At 36.2% G+C, this 19,789-nt stretch overlaps 1 protein-coding gene across 3 annotated transcripts in view; it reads right to left on the minus strand.

The window, feature by feature from the left end:
* The window catches only part of ADGRB3 (adhesion G protein-coupled receptor B3), a 740,902-nt gene that overhangs the window by 373,440 nt on the left and 347,673 nt on the right, over positions 1 to 19,789 (minus strand). For all 3 annotated transcript variants that reach the window (XM_074398120.1, XM_074398119.1, XM_074398121.1), the window contains 2 exons: positions 17,884 to 18,078; positions 758 to 826 (listed from right to left, as the gene is read on the minus strand). In XM_074398120.1, coding sequence (XP_074254221.1) covers positions 758 to 826; positions 17,884 to 18,078 — 264 coding nt within the window. The remainder of the gene's footprint in view (positions 1 to 757; positions 827 to 17,883; positions 18,079 to 19,789) is intronic.

Below are 19,789 nucleotides of genomic sequence, written 5' to 3' on the forward strand. Positions count from 1 at the left end.
AGTAAATGTTCTTTTTTGTTATCTTATTTTTAACAACAGTCAAGTAGAAAACCTAAAGAAGTTTAATATCCAGTTAAATTAAATTCACATAGAATTTTTAAAAACATAACTTTTCTCTCTTTCCAGACTTCTAACCCACTTTTCCTGCAATTCAGAGGAAAAAAAAAATTAGTCATTGTATATCGGTTAGGATACCACAAATGTTAATGCAAGGCATTTATAAAAAATACCCAAACCAATACGATCACTTGCTATACTGATAAAGCATAACACACAGATGTTTTAAAAATCATAATATAATTTTTGGTGAGGCCTGATTTTTGCAATTCTTGGATTTGAATAAAAATTAATCTCTCTATGATCCATATTATATGTAACACTGTAGTAAATGCAAATGGTTTTATAAATCAAAACTCCATAGTTTGATTTGAAATATGTACTTTTAGATGTCCTGTTTTTCCCATGCTCTGTAGACAGAAAAGGAACTTATTGGTTTGGCATATAATTATAACAAATTATATCCTTAAAGTTTTAATTTGCTTAAACTTGCTCAGCTTTTTTTTTTTTTTTTTGCAGGTATAAATATTGCAGACTGGCATGGTAAAGGTCATTTGTTTCCTCAAAAATTATTAGGATATACCCTAGACTGACGTAAAAATCTCGTTTTCCTGAAACATCAAGCCATTAATTTACACATATTTTTTACACTTTGTTTAGCCAACTTCATTTTAAGTTCTGAAAAAAAACCCATCCTTACCTGTTGTGCATCTTCCCATTTTTCCTTGTTTTCTTCATCTAGAAGGTTGCTAACTATTTGAAAGAAGTTCTGTAAATTAAATTAGATAAAAGGTTTAATATTACATGAGAGAATTATACTTTTTAATACCATCTGTTTGAGTTGACTACTTGGTAAAGGTATAAATACTTTGCAATATTGCTTTATGACCTTAACATAATATTCTGGAAGATCTCTGAGGATCCTTTTTCAGCACCGTAATTCTAGGATTTTATATAACTTCATTTCTGTACCCACAGAAGAGGTCAGAACACTTTCACTCACAATTATTTGTTCCATTACAGTCTCTATCTTCCACTCTGTAATGTCATTGTGTAATTATTCCCCATAAATTTAATCCCGTCTGTAAAGAAAGTCATCTGTATTCATTCCATTACAAGTTGTCCTGTTAATTGTGAGTTGGGATTGTTACTTGCACTGTTGTTTCAAAGAACACTCTAGTAAGACTACAGGCAAAGTGGAGGCAAGACAGGCTCCCTCAGTTAAAATCTTGACTCTGCTCTTCCTGACCATTGTACTTTTATAACTACCTACTGCACATATTAAATAAAATGTTCTAAGTTCCTGGCATATCATAGATGTTAAGAGCACAATAAATCTTAGCCATTTTCAAATTATTACTCTATACACCTCTGCCTTTTGCCAGCAAGCCAACATGGAAGAACAAATAGACGTGTCACATCCTTGCCATCATTCTCGTCTCTAACTGTTGAGGACCTATTAGCTTTATCTTCTCCTAGCAGTACCCAATGGTTTTAGGTTTTCCCTGTCCATGCAGGAAGGTCCGTTTTGATGTTCATATTCTATTCACCGTGGACACACTGATAGAGAGCAGGGCTCTGTTCATTTCAGTTTTGCAAGTGTTCATTTCACACATGAAGGATTTTTACCAGACAGAGACTTGTGTGTTCTTTTGCATTGCACTGTACCATCAAGACACAGGAACCAGGAGAGAACAACCAGGGTGACTTTGAAGGTGAACTATGACTTGGGGGTCACAGGAGACCTGAGAAGTGTAAATGGAAGGTATGACGTTTATCTTAAGCTGCATAGGCAGTGGTGACTTGGCTGTGTTCTCAGAACCCATCTCTTCTGACTGTCTGTGTGTAGGTTAGCAGTAGCACTGCTTCATACCGATACATTAACTTAGACCAGGACTCCCTTGAGGGCGGAAATAATCATAACCTGTTAGTCTCATCAGTCTTCCTCCCTATCTGGCTTCTCAAAACCGGCATTTGCACTAATTCCAAAGAAACTCACCTGGGTGTTACTAAATGAAAAACAAAGCTGCTTCATTTCCTCTTCTCTTGTGGTTTGAAGCTGTTAGTATTTATATTTAATTGCCCTATTTGTGCTATTTATTTTAATAGTTCCTGGCAATCATATGAGTTGAAACATGGTTTGAGTCATAACCTCTATAAAAGTTACAGAATATTTTATACAACTCTTATAAAAACTGCAAGTCTGTTTTAGACTCGTTTTTCAATTCATTTAACCTTTTTGTACTACCAGCCATTTTTTTGCACTTAAAATTTCCTGCTTGGAGTGTTAACATTTGAAGGGCTTAGTCCATTGAGCTGTAACTCTACCTATGGGCAGAAAGAATTAACCTTCAGAGTTCTCTAACAGCCTATGGCTGGTTAACTCAGTAGGGGACATTGTGCTAATGAGGCAAAAGTTGCAGGTTTTATCCCTGTACATGCCAGTTAGCTGTGCTGAGGTCCATGACCTCGGTCTGCATTCTAACCCCTACCAGCTTTCACAGAAAATGCGTGCTGCTGCTAACAAGAGACACCAAGAGAACAGGAAGCAATTTGTGCAACTGCATCTCCTTTTCTGAAAAAAACATTTCACAAAGCATGTTTTGCTGACAGTGGGTTGGTGACTCCTTGCTGTACATGAAAGCCATTGCATACACAAAATTCCTTGATGAAGGCAATACATTGAGTTCAGTTTTTTTTTTTTTAATCAACAAAGGGCACAGATAAAAAATACAAATTATTAAAATATATGTTGAACCAACTCAACGTAGAGTATAAGAAGCAGTTTGTACTGTTCTTCAAGGCCAAGAAATGTGACTCTGCTAAATCGGAGAGGGAAGGCAGTACAGAATAAAGTTATTTGATCTTGCTATTGATTAGATTTTGGAACAATCAGTAGGTAGTGCCTTGACTAATGCAGTCCATGTAGGGACACAGTGAGCTAAGTCAGAATGTCTCAAGCAGTGGGGCAGCATTTACAGGGAGACTAAGTCTTTCTTGTTCATCAGTGTATCCTCAGAGCATATAATGCCTTGCTCATAGCAGATATTCGGTAAAGTCTTAAATTTAAAAAAATTAGGTTGCACAATCAGTACATCTCAAGAGTTCCTTTTTTCCCTCTATTTTTTCAACTTTAATTTTAGATTCAAGGGATAAATGTGAAGGTGTGGTACCTGGGTTTATTGCGTGATGCTGAGGCTTGGAGTGTGAATGATCCTATCACCTATGTACTAAGCATAGTACCCAGTAGTTAGGCTTTCAGCCCCTTCCTCTCTCCTTCCCTCCCTCCCCATTCTATCAGTCCCTGGTGTCTATTGTTGCCATTTTTATGTGCATGAGTACTCAATATTTAGCTCCCATTTATAAGTGAGAACATGCAATATTTGATTTTCTGTTCCTGAATTAATTTGCTTAGGATAATGGCTTCCAGCTGCATCCATGTTATTGCACAGGACATGATTTCATTATTTTTAATGGCTGTGTAGTATTCCATAGTGTACATGTACCACATTTTGCACCTCAACTTTCCTAATAAGATTCAGCACCAGTCCTTTCAGATGACCTTGCTCTAACTTGTCTGACATATAGAATATAGGTATGCACACATATATATTATATATGTAAATATACATACTGATTTTATACACACACACACACACACACACACACACACATATGTACTCACATTGACATTTGTTAAACTATCAGGCTGATAAATAGAACCAAACCTAACAGAACAGTACTTTGAAGAGGGGACCCATGACATTTCAGGCCCCATGATTGAATTTTCAAACAAAGTATGAAGATGCTTCCATGGTAGCAGAGCCGCTACTTGCTAGTGTTATTTTAAAACTCCATTAATAGTGATAATCTCTCTCTTTTGATGATTTATGGATCAGGTCACTTATGTCAATCCCTAAAATAAAAAGGTCAACACCTTACAATAGGTTGTGTCTCTCGCTTTTTTTTTTTTTTTTTTTTTTTTTTTAATAGTCAGCCCTGATCTCCATGACCTAGACTGATTTGAAAAACTGAGTGTCCTTGGCAGAATGGGAGCTGTTTGGAGCTTGAATGAGGCAGACCCAGTTTAACATTTTCCCCATCAATTACTAACTGTAAGGTTATGGCAGATGTTGCCCATCTATGTTTTATTTCTGTAATCTCTAATACAGCAGTAATAATAGCTACCTGGCAGAGCTGTTGTGCAGCTTGAAGTTAATTCTGAGCACAGTACCTGATGCATAGTAAGTGCTTGATATAAGCCAGCTTTACAGTTTTATTCCCTTTATGTTATGTATTTTTATGACTGGCTGCATGATTTGTATTCATTGCCACATTATGGCAAATATGCATCCATAATTCTGATATAGAATTTCCCAACCAATAGCATTCTCCTCTATCTCTGTTTAAGGTCTTTTCCTCTCTCAGCAATATGTACAGAACAGAACTGATTAATCACTAACTCTGGGGCACACAGTTTGTTCAGCAGAAATCTCTTCTTTCAAAGAATGTTCTCTGTGAGGAGGGGGGTTCAGGGTAGTTATTATTAAATACCTACTATGTGAGAGGCACCATGGTGAATGGGTGTAGTACACAGAGGTCAAAGAGGCATGATTATTCTTTCTTTAAAAGAAGTATTACAAAAATCAGGGCAGTAAATGTATGCTATAAAGAGAAGCATAAATCCTTCTGTGGCATTCAAAGTAGAGGCCCTAGATTTGGCTATATGAGACAAAAAGGACACTTTATTTTATGGGAAGCAGTAAAAAATTCTGTTTTTACTTCTGACTGGTGTCCACTTGGCAGGTTTCTTATGGATTATATACAATTTTTTTATAAATATACTAAAATATTTCTTAGCATTTTGCTTTTGCTGAATTCCTATTTCCAGGGAAATAGTTGTAGATTAGCTAGTGATTTCAGAACCAGGAAATGCACTCTCCTCCATCTTAACTAATAGCAAAATTCTTGGACACCAAGGGACAAAGACAAGCCCAAAGAGGCAGACTGAACAAGGTAGATCTGAAGGTTTGAAAGAATTATAGTGACTCTGACTAGAAATATAGGGGGAATTATTAGAAAGGATTAACAGCAAACAAGGAAGCGGGGATAAGCCGTTAGGATAAGGATGCATAACATAGAATAGATCTTGATCCCCAACCTAGAGATCAACTAGGTGATGGTTGCAAGGCCATGTGTAATCCAGCCACTTCCTGTCTAACTTCATCTTATGTAATCCTGCTCCATAGTCTATTTATACACCAAGTTCATTAGACTGCTTCATGCATCCCACACTCTTTTCTGCCCTGTCTGTAGATCTGTTTCCATGCTGTTTGCTTTCTTGGACTGTTAAACTTTCTGTTCTTTACTCAGATAACCTTTTCTTATCCTTTATGTACAGATTTATATGCAATTTCCTCAAAAAGACCTTATCAGATCATCACCTCCCCCGCAATTATACAGGGTTTGATGTTTTGTTCTTCTCGTGGTTCTGTGTGATCTTTTTTTGAAATATATAGCATTTCAAACTCATGATTTACTTGTAGGAGATTGGTTTAGGGCTTTTTCCTCTACTAGTTTATAATCGAGTTACTTCTATTTTGTTCACTCTTGTGCCCCCAGTGCACATCAGGCACAACAGCATATAAATACTCAAATATTTAAAATTGATGAATTACATGTCCACTGTGTGTAAGGCAATGGGCTCTGTATTCATGGAATTTTTTAAAAAAATTTAAAAAAAGGTTTATATCTAATTTGTTGCCTGTTTTTCGAATCAACACCCTCCTCTTCCATTGATGCTTTTAATGGTACCAGGGCTCTCCTTATGTCCAGGTAATGAGAGATGATACTTATTTTTACAGATAAGAAAGCTAGTTATCCTGAGTAAATATGAGATCAAACTCTTCTTACAGCATCTGAAGACTCAACATCATCCTTGAACACAAACACATACTTTAGAGGAGTTGCACAATTACAGGAAGGAGCTCTGGATATTCAACCCTGGTCCTTAAGTTCACATGCAGAAACAAGCAAGGCAGCGGCCTCCTCTTCCATAAACCCATCAACTCCATAAACCCAGTTCATCCTATGCCAAACACAGGGAACCCTCCCTATGCATCACTACCCTTACCCTGATCCTGGCAAGATGCATTTAATAGCACAAGTACTACTTTGTTCATCAAAAGAATGGCATAAAGAAAGTTATACAAATATCAGCCAGAGAGTAAAGTCAGGGGGCTTTAGCAAGAAAAATGAAGAAAGAGACATCACTAGAAAGCATTATCAACATCAAAATAGTGATTATGAAGGCTAAAAGGAGAGCAGTGGATGTGCGAATGGAACAGCAAGGAAAGGCATACAAAATACTTAAGCAGAAATGTATTTCCTTATTCATTCAAGTAGTAGTTATTAAATGCCTTTTCTACATTCGGCTGTTCTAAGTGCTGCAAATAGGACAGTAAACAAGATATATTACTTCCCTCGCTGAATTTATGCTCTAGTGGGTAAAGAGAAGTAAAAGTAAGCAAATACATTTAAAAGGATGATTTCAGACAGTGACTGCAACAGTTTGAATATGATGCCTCCAAAACTCAGCTGTTGCCAGCGTGATGTTATTAAGAGTTGGGGTCCTTTAAAAGGTAATTATGCCATGAGGACTCCTCTCTCGCAAATGGAATTACTGCTCTAATAAAAGAAGCTTCTTGCAGTGTTTGGCTAACATACCCTTCTGTTTTCCACTATGTGAGGATACATGGTTCCTCCTTTCTCAGAGAATGCAGCAACAAGGCACCAGCTTGGACGCAGAGAGCAGCCATAACCAGGCAACTGAATCTGCCATGAGTGCCTTGTCGTTGGACTTTCCAGCCTCCAGAACTGTGGGAAATACATTTTTATTCATTATCGATCACCCAGCTTCAGGTATTTCATGATAACATCACAAAAGGACTGAAACAGTGACACAAAAACAAAATAAGTTATAGGAATAGATTAAGTAGGTCAGCAAGCCATGCATGTACGTGTGTGAGAGACAGAGAGAGAGAGAGAGAGAGAATTACTTTAGATTGGATGGTCAGCAGGAAAGACCTTTCTAAGAAGGTGACATTTGAGCTGAGTACAGAATAAAAAAGCGACAAAAGAGACAACCATGCAAAGACCTGAGGAAGGGAGTTCCAGAAGGGAAGAGAATGTTCAAATTCCCTGGGTAAACAACAGTCTGAACAAGTTTGAGAAACAGAAAGAAGGATAACATAACGAGCTGAATAGGGGTCTGGGTGAGGTGAAGGGATAAAAATATTCTGGAGGATGAAAATGATACCCAGGGGTCAGATAAAGTGAGGCTTTGATCACACCGTAGTTCTACTACACGAATTTTATTAAAACTAAAAGTCCAGCTTTGGCCACTGAGGGGAAGATAAAGTACAGGAGAATAAAAGTCAAAACAGGAAACTTAGAATACAGTTTGTCTTAATTTTTGAGGCCAGAGATGACAGCAGCTTGGTTTAGAGAAACGACGTGATGACAGATTGCATGGGAGGGAAAGCACAGAATCAAAGGTCAGGCTTTTGTTCTTAGCTCTGGTAGCTGAGGATGATGAGTTAGAAACACCACCACATATGAAGCAACACTGTTGAGAAGATAAAGTGACCTTTGTCTTGTTCAAGTTGAGTATGAAGAATCTACAACATCGCTAAGAAATGAGACCCATTGGGCAGGTTTAACTACAAGCCTGCAGCTCAAGAGGTAAAAACTTGTGAATAAACTGGGGTCTTTTCAGACAAAAAAAAAAATTAAGATTATCATGACTAAAACCAACTGGAATGAAGTCACAATTGAAACACCGAAGATAAACTCATAAAAAGAGAAATTAAAAAATGTGAGGAAGTAACAAAAAAAGCAGAAAAGACAGGTAACAGAATAATATAAATTCTAAATCCCAGCACTTTGGGAGGCCAAGGCAAGTGGATCAACTGAGGTCAGGAGTTCGAGACCAGCCTGGCCAACATGGCGCAACCCTGTCTCTACCAAATACACAAAAATTAGCCAGATGTGGTGGTGCATGCCTGTAATCCCAGCTACTCAAGAGGCTGAGGCAGGAGAATCGCTTGAACATGGGAAGCAGAGGTTGCAATGAGCTGAGATCACACCACTGCACTCTAGCGTGGGCTACAGAGCTAGACTAGATCCAAAAAAAAAAAAAAAAGGCTCTACTGCTGAGATTAATCCAGAGGAGACAGATCATTCCTTTAACTAGGTAAACATTCAAAGAGTGTTCAAAATACAGTGTAATAGGTTGGTGCTAAAGTAAATACTTTTTTTGCCCATTAAAATTTGCAATTACTTTTGCATTAATCTAATAGTAAATCTCGTTTTGTTTTTTTTTTTTTGCCCTGAGGCACTTGGTTGATATATTTGCATGTGTGGTACATAAAACCATGAATACATCCATATTTAGATTAAAGTAGGGATCACAGATTCCCTGTGTTATGGCTGTGATTCTATCTCTTAGTATCCTATTCTATTCAAGAAAGTATACTGAAATGAAATTAAGAACAACATTACTACTGAAAATTTCTTGAGTTTGCTCTTAAAAAAAACACACACACTCACACAAACAAAAAACTAAGCAATCTCTAAAGAGCACCCTAGGTACTTTTTTGGTAACAGGTGAATAGACAAAATCACTCCTAATCCAGGAAGACAAAGAAGCACAATACCATGGTTTAGACCTTTTATCCAGAATATCTATCTAAGCAGCATATCAACTGACCATTGGCAACTGAAAACCAAGAAGGATTCAGAGAGGCAGAATATTATAATACAGGATGCCATCTAGCAGGTTTCAGAGACCAAGGCATAAGAAGAACATAATCTAGAGGAAAATCTGAGCCACTGGAAAACTGGGAGACAAAAGATAGACATCTGAAGGAAAATGATCCAAGGGTCAGTAGTGGGATCTGCAGGCCAGGTGACCTGACCTGAGAGTGGTGTTGAGAGGGCTTCTGATGGCAGAACCAGACTGTCCCTGCTCTCCCACTGCCATCTGCCAGACCAAAAGGAATGTGAGAACAGATAACTGAAACCAGTATCTCCTAATAGTCACGAGGTTAGGGGAAAAAAGTCTTTAAAAACGCCTTTAAAAAATACTTATTTTAGCTCTGACTCATTTTGATAGCTGCATAAGAACGTTGTTCCGGGACACTGTCTTTCACACTAATCTTGTTGTTTTGCCATGATATGAGAAAGTTTGACCTGTGGAATCCCAGAATAGCTCAGATGGGGAATTTTTTATACAATCCTCTCAGTATCTCTGAGCTAACTTTAGGATCAAGGACTCCAGCAAGAGGTAACAGAGTAATTCTGCTTGAGATATACTCGATGGGATGAGGCTAAGGGGAAAGAATAAGCCATCCGGTATTTAGTGCTTTGGGGTATGAGCTCAGTATTGCTTATAGTCCTTTTTTAAAAATGAAAGGTAAAAATAGTTAGTGATCCTAATACCATTAAATATGATTATTTCCCCAGTGACAGCTTGGCAGAACAGCCAATGTTATAAAAACATCATAACTCAGTGTGGCAAAATCATCATCATATTCACATAGCAGCTGCTTCTTAAGTGAAGAATAAGGTAAGGGTGATCCCTCAAGTTTGGTAGGCCTGGCTGATTCACTTAAGGGCCACCATGTGAAAGAAGCCTGCACACATCACAAGTTTAGCCCCTTGCAAGACTGCAAGCAGTAGTCACAGCAGGTCCTGTCCTGGGGAAAGATGACTGACACAGACCCCTTCAATAAAAGAATATTCTCATAGTCCTTCAAGATTCCTTGTTATAGGCTCACTGCATCTCAACCCTTACACCCAAATCTTTATGTTAAAGTCCTCATACCCAATAGCTCAGATGTGATTGTCTTTGAACATAGGGCTGTTAAAAAGGAAATTAAGTTAAAAAGAATGAATCAGAGTGAGCCCTGATCTAATCTGTCTTGTGTCCTTTAAGAAAACAAGATTAGAACATACAGAAAGACACAAGGGATGCAAGTGTGCAGAGAAAAAGACCATGTGAAAACACAGAAAGAAGGCAGCCGTCCACAAGCCAAAGAGAGAGGCCTCATGAAAAACCAAACCTGCCGAGACCTTGATCTTGGACATCTAGCCACCAGAACTGTGAGACAATGTTTATTGTTTAAGTCACTCAGTTTGTGGTATTTTTTATCGTAGTACTAGTAAACAAAAACATTCTTCAATAAAAACTTTTTAAAACAAAGGAACATTTGATAATAAATGGAATCACAATATAAAACCATCTGTAACTTTTGCTAATGCAAATCTCAATATTTTCTTGACTCTGAAGACAATAATAGGAGCTTCTGAAAGGATAAAACTATCAGTCTCAAGTTTTGCTGTATTTTTTTTAACTCAACCAAAATAATTTATTTACTCCACATGACACTTACCAGCTGACAGGTTGCACTTTATACATTCTTAAAACTACTTTGCCTGTCTTCCTCTTTCCACATGGATGTGGTGCCTACTCTGGACTCTTCTATGGAGCTTTCTAGTTTCCCTCAGTTACCAGCTATCTTCTAGATTTTTTCATAGTAGGATTTTACCATGTTGGTTCATGAAGAAAGATCTGTTGCTTCGAATTTCACCTACTTAAGAAAGTTATTTGCCCTTATATTTCTTATTTTCATGTTTATACCAAGGGCGGGGTTTAAGTACTATTTAAAAAGTGATGCTAGTTATGTTAGGCTCTCTCTAGCACAGAGAAACAAGGATTGTTTTCCTTGTTTTTTGTTGTTGTTGTTGCTGCTGTTATTTTTGTTGTTGTTGTTGTTTTTTGCCCTGATGTACTCGAATTAAGGCAAAATCCTATTTGAACTGGAAATCCTAGGGAATAGGAAAATCCTATTTTCCAAAATATTTTTGAAAATAGAATGCATGGTGGATGCATATCATAAAGACAGGAAGGTTTTTCTAATAGGTCATTCTTAAACTACTGCTATGCTTTTGACTACATAGCTTAATTATTGAGTGTTTCTGTAACTCAGTTACTTCTGCAAATTCTATCTTAAGTCCTAACTCTTCGATGACTTCTTTACTTACTGCTGCTGTTCAGATCTTTTTTTGAAATTCATAGAAGTAGAACACACTATAGCCCCATTCATGTTATTTTTTTCCTTCAATGATACTGTAAGAGGCTTGAAAACAAGACCCTTGTTTTTCTTCTATGTTGGTAATTAAAATAGGAGCAATAATAGCATTATGTAGTACCCACTATGTGATAAGTAATTAATAAATATTATGTATGGACTGTCTGAGCCTTGAAAAATAGGTAACAGATAATCTTCAAGATTTTAACCATAATCCTGAAAAATAGATAACAGCTAATCTTCATTTTTAACATATTTTATATTTCTGAATTCACCTATTTGTTATAATTTATTTGTAATCTATAATCTTGAAACTAAAATGCACAGCACCATCATGGCCAACTGTGGACATGCACAAAGTGGTAAAAATGTTGAGTTGGCCAATGTGCATGTTTCTAACTGAGGTCTAACATGGTGATGCTCTGCCTTTTTGTTTTAGCTTTTACACCATAAACAAGTGTCCATTTCATGATCTTTTTACTGCTGCATGTTTCATACTTTGGGGGCTTTTTGGGTTGTTGATTTCACTGCTTAAAATGAGCAAAGAATGGTGTCAAAGTACTATCTATTGATCTTAAGCACAACAAAGTTATGCTGTGCCTTACACAGAAAATAAGTACGTCAGATAAACCTTGTATAGGCATGAGATACAGTGCTGTCAGCTGTGAGGCCAAGGTTAGTGCATCAACAACATACATTAAATAAGGTGCATTTTATCTGAAACGCACATAAAACAAAGTCATTTTGATTGGTTGATAAAATACTGTGACCAGATTCTTAAAGGAACCTAATCCTGCATTTCTCTTTGGAGCAATGGTTCAGTATTTGTTAATTCAGTGTTTGCTATAATGTTACAGACTACAGCTATCACAAAAAATGAATTGACTATTATCTCTTATTTCTTTTTTTACAGAAACTAAGAAATAAGGCAGACAAAGATTAAACAATGTGCCTGAAGCTATCAAGATAGTGGGACAGGCTGGAATTTGAATTTAAATATGTCTGATTAAATTTTATCAAGTCTTAGAGTTTCTGGCATAAGCAGTGCAAACTCAGTCCTCTATTGATAGAATAAGACTCAGAATGAATTATTCCAGTGGTCAAAAAAAAGTAATGAGCAAGTTTTCTTTCTTTCTCATTCCCTGAATTATTCAGAGCAGTTTTCTATTATTTTGTGAAACAATGTAAGTTCCTGAGATATTATATTACCTTTATTTATTCATTAATTGTATCAACAAATATTTGAGTGTCTAAATGCTTCAAGTACAAGGCTAAATCCCAGGGACAAAATAATCTCTCAACAAGCTTAAAATACATTGCTGAAGGCAGGCCTAGAAAAAATAATTACGATGTAGTGTGTGAAAGGGCTAGAGTACGGGTATTTGCAAGATTTCAAAAGCTCATAGAAGTAGAAAAAAGTCTAATCTGCCCGGGATTTGGTGATAAGACTTTTGAGAACAACAACAACAACAACAAAAGATCTTTAAGCTGGATCTTAAAGAAACATACGTAAGATGGGAAAGGGAAAGCTATGCCACATCGCTTTAATTAATAGTCTTGGAGTTATGACAGTGAAGGTTTGGAAAATATGTTTGAAGGGAAACATTTTTGAAATACTTTCTACTAGTTTTCCAAAATAAAATTGTTACTATGGCTTATCATTTCAAAACATATAAGAACAGTTTTATTGTACGAGGTTTTACAATTTTTAACATCTCACAAATCAGGATGAAATGAAAATGAAAAGCAGCTTACTATTGTATCACAGGTACACACACAGCAGCTTTTCTTAAAGAGTGTAAGATGAAGGTGCATATTATAGTTAATATTGTCTAAACCAGAATAAAATATAGTTTTATAGTTGTATCACAAGATGAGTAATTTCAGGAGAGATTAGGATGTTAGAAGGAGCTTCACCCTATGACCCAGCAGCTGATCAGGCAAAGCCTCTGCAGCCACCTCTGTAGAGTACAGCTGGCATATGTGGCATTCATTTCTCCTCTTAGAGATCTGGTGACTGGCTAGTTGAAAATAGTGATGACGTCATAAATTGTTTCTTTGTTTCTTTTCTTTTTTACTGTTCTATTTCAGTTTTGGCATAGAAAATAAACAATGGGTATCATAAATATGCTTTGATATGGACTTAATAATAATATGCAAATTCAGGTGGCTAATGTGATGTTCCTTTTTATTTTTATTTTTTGAGACGGAGTCTTGCTCTGTTGCCCAAGCTAGAGTGCAGTGGCACAATCTCAGCTCACTGCAATCTTGGCCTCCCAGGTTCAAGTGATTTTCCTGCCTCAGCCTCCAGGGTATCTGGGATTACAGGAACCCAACACCATGCCTGGATAATTTTTGTATTTTTAGCAGAGATGGGGTTTCACCATCTTGGCCAGGCTGGTCTAGAACTCCTGACCTCACAATCCACCCACCTTGGCCTCCCAAAGTGCTGGGATTACAGGCATGAGCCATGGCATCCAGCAGGCTCATCTGATTTTAATGTTACCCCTCAATAAGGTGAATAATCTGGGAAAAGATTAACTTTACAATTTTATAAATTTCTTAAGGTGAATACAGTATTCTCATTTTGTCAAGCTACATATTGATGTAATCAAAGAAGAAAATGTTACTAACATTAAAAAATAGATTTGCTGTGATTTGATTTAAGGGATGGCAACAATAATAATAACATGTAATTTAAATTTTTAAGGGTAAACGTACAATTCTATGGATTTGTTAATTAAGATACTTACATAAATCTCTCACATCCTGAATTACTATTATTGAACAGAGGTAGATAGTATACAAAATAAATGCTGTTATATACAAATACAAGAACAAAGTATCTTCGTGTTATTTAGAAACCCTGCTGAATTAAACTTTTCATGAACCAGATTCCTCCATAGGCCAAAAAATAAGTTACCTTTTAGAATAATAATAATAATGAAAAACAGGAGTCTTTTAACCAAAAGACCTCATGTATTTAGAGGAATTATGCCAATTCTTATGATCATAAGTCATAATATTTATTTATTCATTCATTCATTCACTCATTTGAGATGGTGTCTTGCTCTGTCACCCAGGCTGGAGTGCAGTGGTGTGATCTCGGTTCACTGAGATCTCTGCCTCCCAGGTTAAAGAGATCCTCCCACCTCAGACTCCTGAGTAGCTGGGATTATAGGCATGCACTACCATGCCCTGCTATTTTACTTTTTTGTTTGTTTTTAGTATTGACATGGTTTTGCTATGTTAGCCAGGCTGTTCTCGAACTTCTCACCTCAAGAGATCAGCCTGCCTCGGCCTCCCAAAGTGCTGGGATTACAGGCGTGAGCTGCTGCGCCCGGCCTAATTAATAGTATTATCAGTCATATTAAAGGCCTTCAAAAGTTTTCCAGGTCTTCACAGCTTAATTTATTTGATTTCCAATAGAAAAAAACTATATGCACATGCATGTATTTGTATGTGCTTTTGTGTGTTTATTAGAATACATTCCAATAATTTGCTAACCAGATGTCCAATATTTTCCTATGATCTTGCTACTATGAGTTATTCTGCCTATAAGTTATTCTATACCTCTTTCATCAAAATATCAAGTTTTTAATTGAATTCAGTATTATTAGCCATTTTTAATAAAATACCTTGCATAGAACTACATTTAAAAGAATATATTCCCTTTAATTTTACTTTTCTTTTACGTTTGCTCATTTTCTAGTGAAAAAAAGATGAAAAAGTTCAAGAGTGCCTATGTGATTATTACTTCTGTTGTTAATAAATTCAATAAATATGTTGAACATCTTTTATAGACAAGATTCTATGTGAATTCTTACTTGTAGAAGGGGGGCTGGCACTTGGCTAGGGTCCAAAGATGGATCAGAAGCATGTCTTCTTTTTCAAAGATTTGCTAATTAGTGCTGATAATAGAAGATATGATGAGATGCAGAAGAAACAATGCTGTTGGAGTTCACAGGCCCACAAGACCAGAGAACTTGAACAGCAGATTGAGGTAGACCAAGCCAGTCTGAAAGCACAAGGAAGCAAAGACCCAGAGCTGAGAATACACAGTGCTTTCAGGAATCAGGAAGTGGTTCATTTGCCTCAAGGTTCTGGTTTGTGAGGAGAAAGAGTAAGCCATGAATGAGGCTGGAAAGGTAGGTGACCTACATATGTGGAGTGTACCAGGAGCCAGTATAATGACTTCAAGTTGTCATTCAGGGAGCCTCGAAGCTCCAAAGGTTTTTAAGTAGACAGTGATATAATCAGAGCTGTTCTATGATAAATTATATTACCACGGTATACAACATTGGTAGTGATGTAGGTAAACAGGTGAGAGAGGATCAAAGGGAAGAGGCCACAGAAATCATGTAGGCTGAGGTAATTAAAGGCTGACTTGGATAACAGAAGCCGGAAGAATGGATGAAAGAGGCATTAAGTAGACTGACCCAAGAGAAAAGGGAAAAGTCAAGATGGCATTTCAATTATAGCCTAGGAACTACTAATTCTATAAAGAAAAGTGGAAAATGCAAGAATACTTGAAATTAAGATTAGTTTAGTTTATGCCACATTAATCCTGAGTTTCTAGCCAATCAGAAATGTCCAGAGCCTTTGGACATGGCAAAAACTAAAGTAATGTGAGGTTCAAAGGACACTGATAAAGACTATAAACCCGAGTTTATAATCAAGTAAAGAGAGCAAATATTTGCAAACTCTTTGTATAAAATTGTAGAAAGTAGAATATAAGAGATTAAAATTTCTCTGAAGTTTCAGAGAAGAGAAAACTCATTTTCAGATGGATGTGGGGGTTGTTCACTGGAGTTCAGAAAGACTTATCAGAACTGAGCTAGAATTGTGACAGGCAGACGTGGAAGAGGAAGGAATTTCAGATGAGGAGGGCACTCCAGATGCCTAAAAAGACATCAGTAAAGTTAGTGACATAGAAAAATGCAGCTGCCATTTGTGAGACAATGATGAGGACACCAATTTGCTTAGGACTTTGTGTATACTTCCTTAGATGAAGTAAGATGAGAAGAGAGAAACCTATTTCTGACTACACTAAAATGAAACAAGATAATTAGCCAAATTGCTCTATTTAAGTCAAACCAGCTAATGTCCATGACTAAGCAACTGGTTAACAGAATAACAGAATTGTTCATTGAATTCATGCACACAAATAAGTAGCTCAGTCAAAATATGTTCTAAATATAGCCTGGTCAGCTTAATTCCTTGAAATTCCACACATAAGAATTTTGAAGTCCTACACTTTTGAGAGTGAGAGATTATTTCATGGAGTACTTTGCCTAATGATTCAACTGTGAACAGAGTTTATGAGAAGTTTTTTGAAATTACAACTTGTATTTTCTGTTAAAGCATTTAAATGCCAGATTGAATGTAAATATTAATAGAAGCATTTCAGAACTATAGGGGAAACTACGTGGTTACTTTATTAACATTTAAAACTTAGGGAAAAAAACCTGTTTCATCTTTTCTAAGACAAAAAGCATCTTTGAAATGCTCAAATGATAATAATCTTTCATCCACTTCAGGCAATGTACTTTTACAACTACAATTTTAAAAATGGACAATAATGATATAGTACAGAATGCTGCAGGAATAATTCTCATAGCGTATATGCATATGATTTTAGCAATATATGTACCTCTATACAAATCAGGGTATCAGTATTACTTATGAATGATTCCATGATTCCAAAAAGCCTTCTTTACCTCTTTCCCTCAATAGCTAACTAAAACAAAACACAACAAAAACAATCCTTTATTTTCCAAGTGAAATACAAATAAAATCACAAACTTAAAGTAGTCTGAAGGAACACAATACCTAATGTGGGAGTTTTGCCAAACTTTTATTTTAATGAACTTTATGCAGAGATACAGTAAGAACATTGTGCTGAAAATGCAGAAACGAACTCAGCATTCTTGGCAGGAGTACCTTTTAGTCTACAGCATAAAAAGAGTTAATCTGAAATGCAAACTGTAGTTGCATTAAATACGCTTTGTTTGCCATTCAACAAGCTTTGTTTTAATGGCAAAGGCAATATGGAAATTGGTTGAGTACTTAAACTTTATTATGGAAATAAACGACGTTGCTCTAAAAGTCTTCAAAGACAAGAAAAATATGCTGTGAGAAGTTATTAAATTTCCTGTTTTCTTAGTCAGAGCAATTTTCTGTTTGCCTTATATTTTCAGGGAATGGTTCAATAAAATTAAGTATGTTTTTCCCCCTACTAATAGCAAAACCCTAAACAAACTTTTAACTATGTCTTTTTTGCATGTTATAGTTAATGTGCTTTCATTATGCTTAATGCACTTTTAGTAGTCTTCTATGGCAAGATGGTATATTAAATGTGGGAATAAAATATCCATGATACCACCTTGAATTTGCTAGAGTGCCTTTCATCTGGGGGCTCAAAGCACTTCACGCATGTTCTCATTCAGTATCTCCTTGAGGTATAATATGTGCATTTTATGGAGGAGGACACTAAGGTGAAAAATGACTAAGGGAACTGAGGTAATTTCCAGAGCTCACACTAAGCACAACCTGGATGAGCTTTCTCTCCCTCCAGCCCAGGCCGCCTCCAAGATGGCTGCACTGGCTTCTTGGGACTAAACATTGACAGTCTCTCCACTAGCTTTTTCTTTCATGAACTTGTCTCCCTTACCTGGACACCATCAGATGCAGGGATGTAACTTGCCCTTTTAAATGTGTCTGTCACGTTTCTCAGGATCTCCACAGACATCAGAAGATCGCCTGCATAGAAATTTTTTCTCTGAGTTAAATCCAACAGTGTCTTGGTCACCTGGGACATTCCATCACCTGCCAGCATTCGCTGCCCCTTAGCAAGGTGCTCTTTAATCTGTGATGGTCAAAAGAACAGAGCAAACATCAGAATCTTCATTACTATTTCTCTGTATATCTTTACCAAACAATTTTATTTAAAATTGCTAAGTCAACTTAAAATAGCCTTGCAATGCCTGGGAGGGTTTGAAAACTGTAAATTGTGTATATCTCATACTCAGATAGATAAACATCCAGCATGCAAGTATTAATGAGTGTATACATTTCGGCAAGCTTAACAAACTTGCTATTTCTAGTTAGAACACACAATTCAACACATTTGGAAAAATGTGTATTAATTTAGGCTCTTAATTGGAGTAAAAATCAAAAATATTTTAGTATGTGGTAAACATGGGACACTGTTTAGTAAAGTGTGATCAGATATGGGAGATTATAAACACTTCAAAAATAGCCGTGTTTACTAACAAGCTGAGCTTACTAACTTTTGCCTTACCTCTTAAAATGAACACATCTGTATAGAGCAGCAAAGAAATTATTAACAGCACAATCTCAAGAAAATATATTTAAACTTTGGAGGTTTACTATGACATGATTGACAACTAGATTACTTTAGCTTTATTTTAAAAAATTCAGCAAAAGCAACAATTAAAAACTCTCTGCTTCAGCAACAGAATGAACCCTTAAAATGCAAAGCTTAAATTAGTTTGATGGCCAGAGAAATGTGCTGCCAATTCTTTTATTTGCTTGCCATACAGTTCAAGGGAGGAAAAACATCCTACAGTGTGAAAGAATAGCAAAGTAAGGGAGGGTAAAGAAATGGCAAGAATACATTGTACTTTTATTTGTTTACTAAAAGTTTAATTTGTATCTTCTCCTTGCTAAATTTGTTATAGAAATTAACTAAAAATTATGAAACAATCAATAATTAACACACCAGAGAAATAGTGAAATAGAAAGGTTAAAGTACATTAATTGTAATTACCTATTTCCCATCAAGAAATGTGCCAACAAATCTTTTAAAGTATGTCAATCAATCTGAACAAATAAAAAAGGTTACATTTTTTAAGCATTATATTTCAAAAAGTGTTGAAATCTCAGATATTGTACATTTTGTTATCTGTAAAGATGTCTAAAACAATTTTGGTAAAATAAAGTATTCAGAGACACACTTTATTTTCATTGTGTATGATAAAAATCGTACTTTACTTTTCCCTATTTTCTTTCATTTCTTTTCATCTCTTGTTGGTGGCTGCCATCAACCATGGACTGAAGCCCAAATGACTGACACAGCATCAGTAATCTAGCTCTTGCCTATCTCTATAGTATCAATGCTAATTGCTTGGTAATGGAGTGGTATTTACATATTTAATCATGAAAGAGACCCAGCATTGGCCAATAAGAAGGACATGAACTCTCAAAGTAGAAGCCAGCTGGTTTCTACTTTGTACCAGGCTGTACCACCAGGCTGAACTCCAGTCCTGCTTCTAAACTACTGGTAATTATTTGCAATTTTCTGTTAAGGTCATGTGTTTCATAACTTCAGATTTTTACAACAGATATTCCACCCTCTTTTCTTCCATGGTCTCTTGTTTAAAAACCACTCATGGTTAATTCTTGTTCTTCTAAATAGCTAAATAGAGCTAGTCAATGCCTTCTCTGTGTCATCTCTTATACAGACATGGCTTTTATCATAGAGAATGGTGATTATTTGCTTAAATATTTTTCTGCCTTTAATCTGAGGGTAGGCTTCCTGCCTTATCACAGTCTTA

This window comes from Saimiri boliviensis, chromosome 4 (genome assembly GCF_048565385.1).
Source record: "Saimiri boliviensis isolate mSaiBol1 chromosome 4, mSaiBol1.pri, whole genome shotgun sequence".
Lineage (NCBI taxonomy): Eukaryota > Metazoa > Chordata > Mammalia > Primates > Cebidae > Saimiri > Saimiri boliviensis.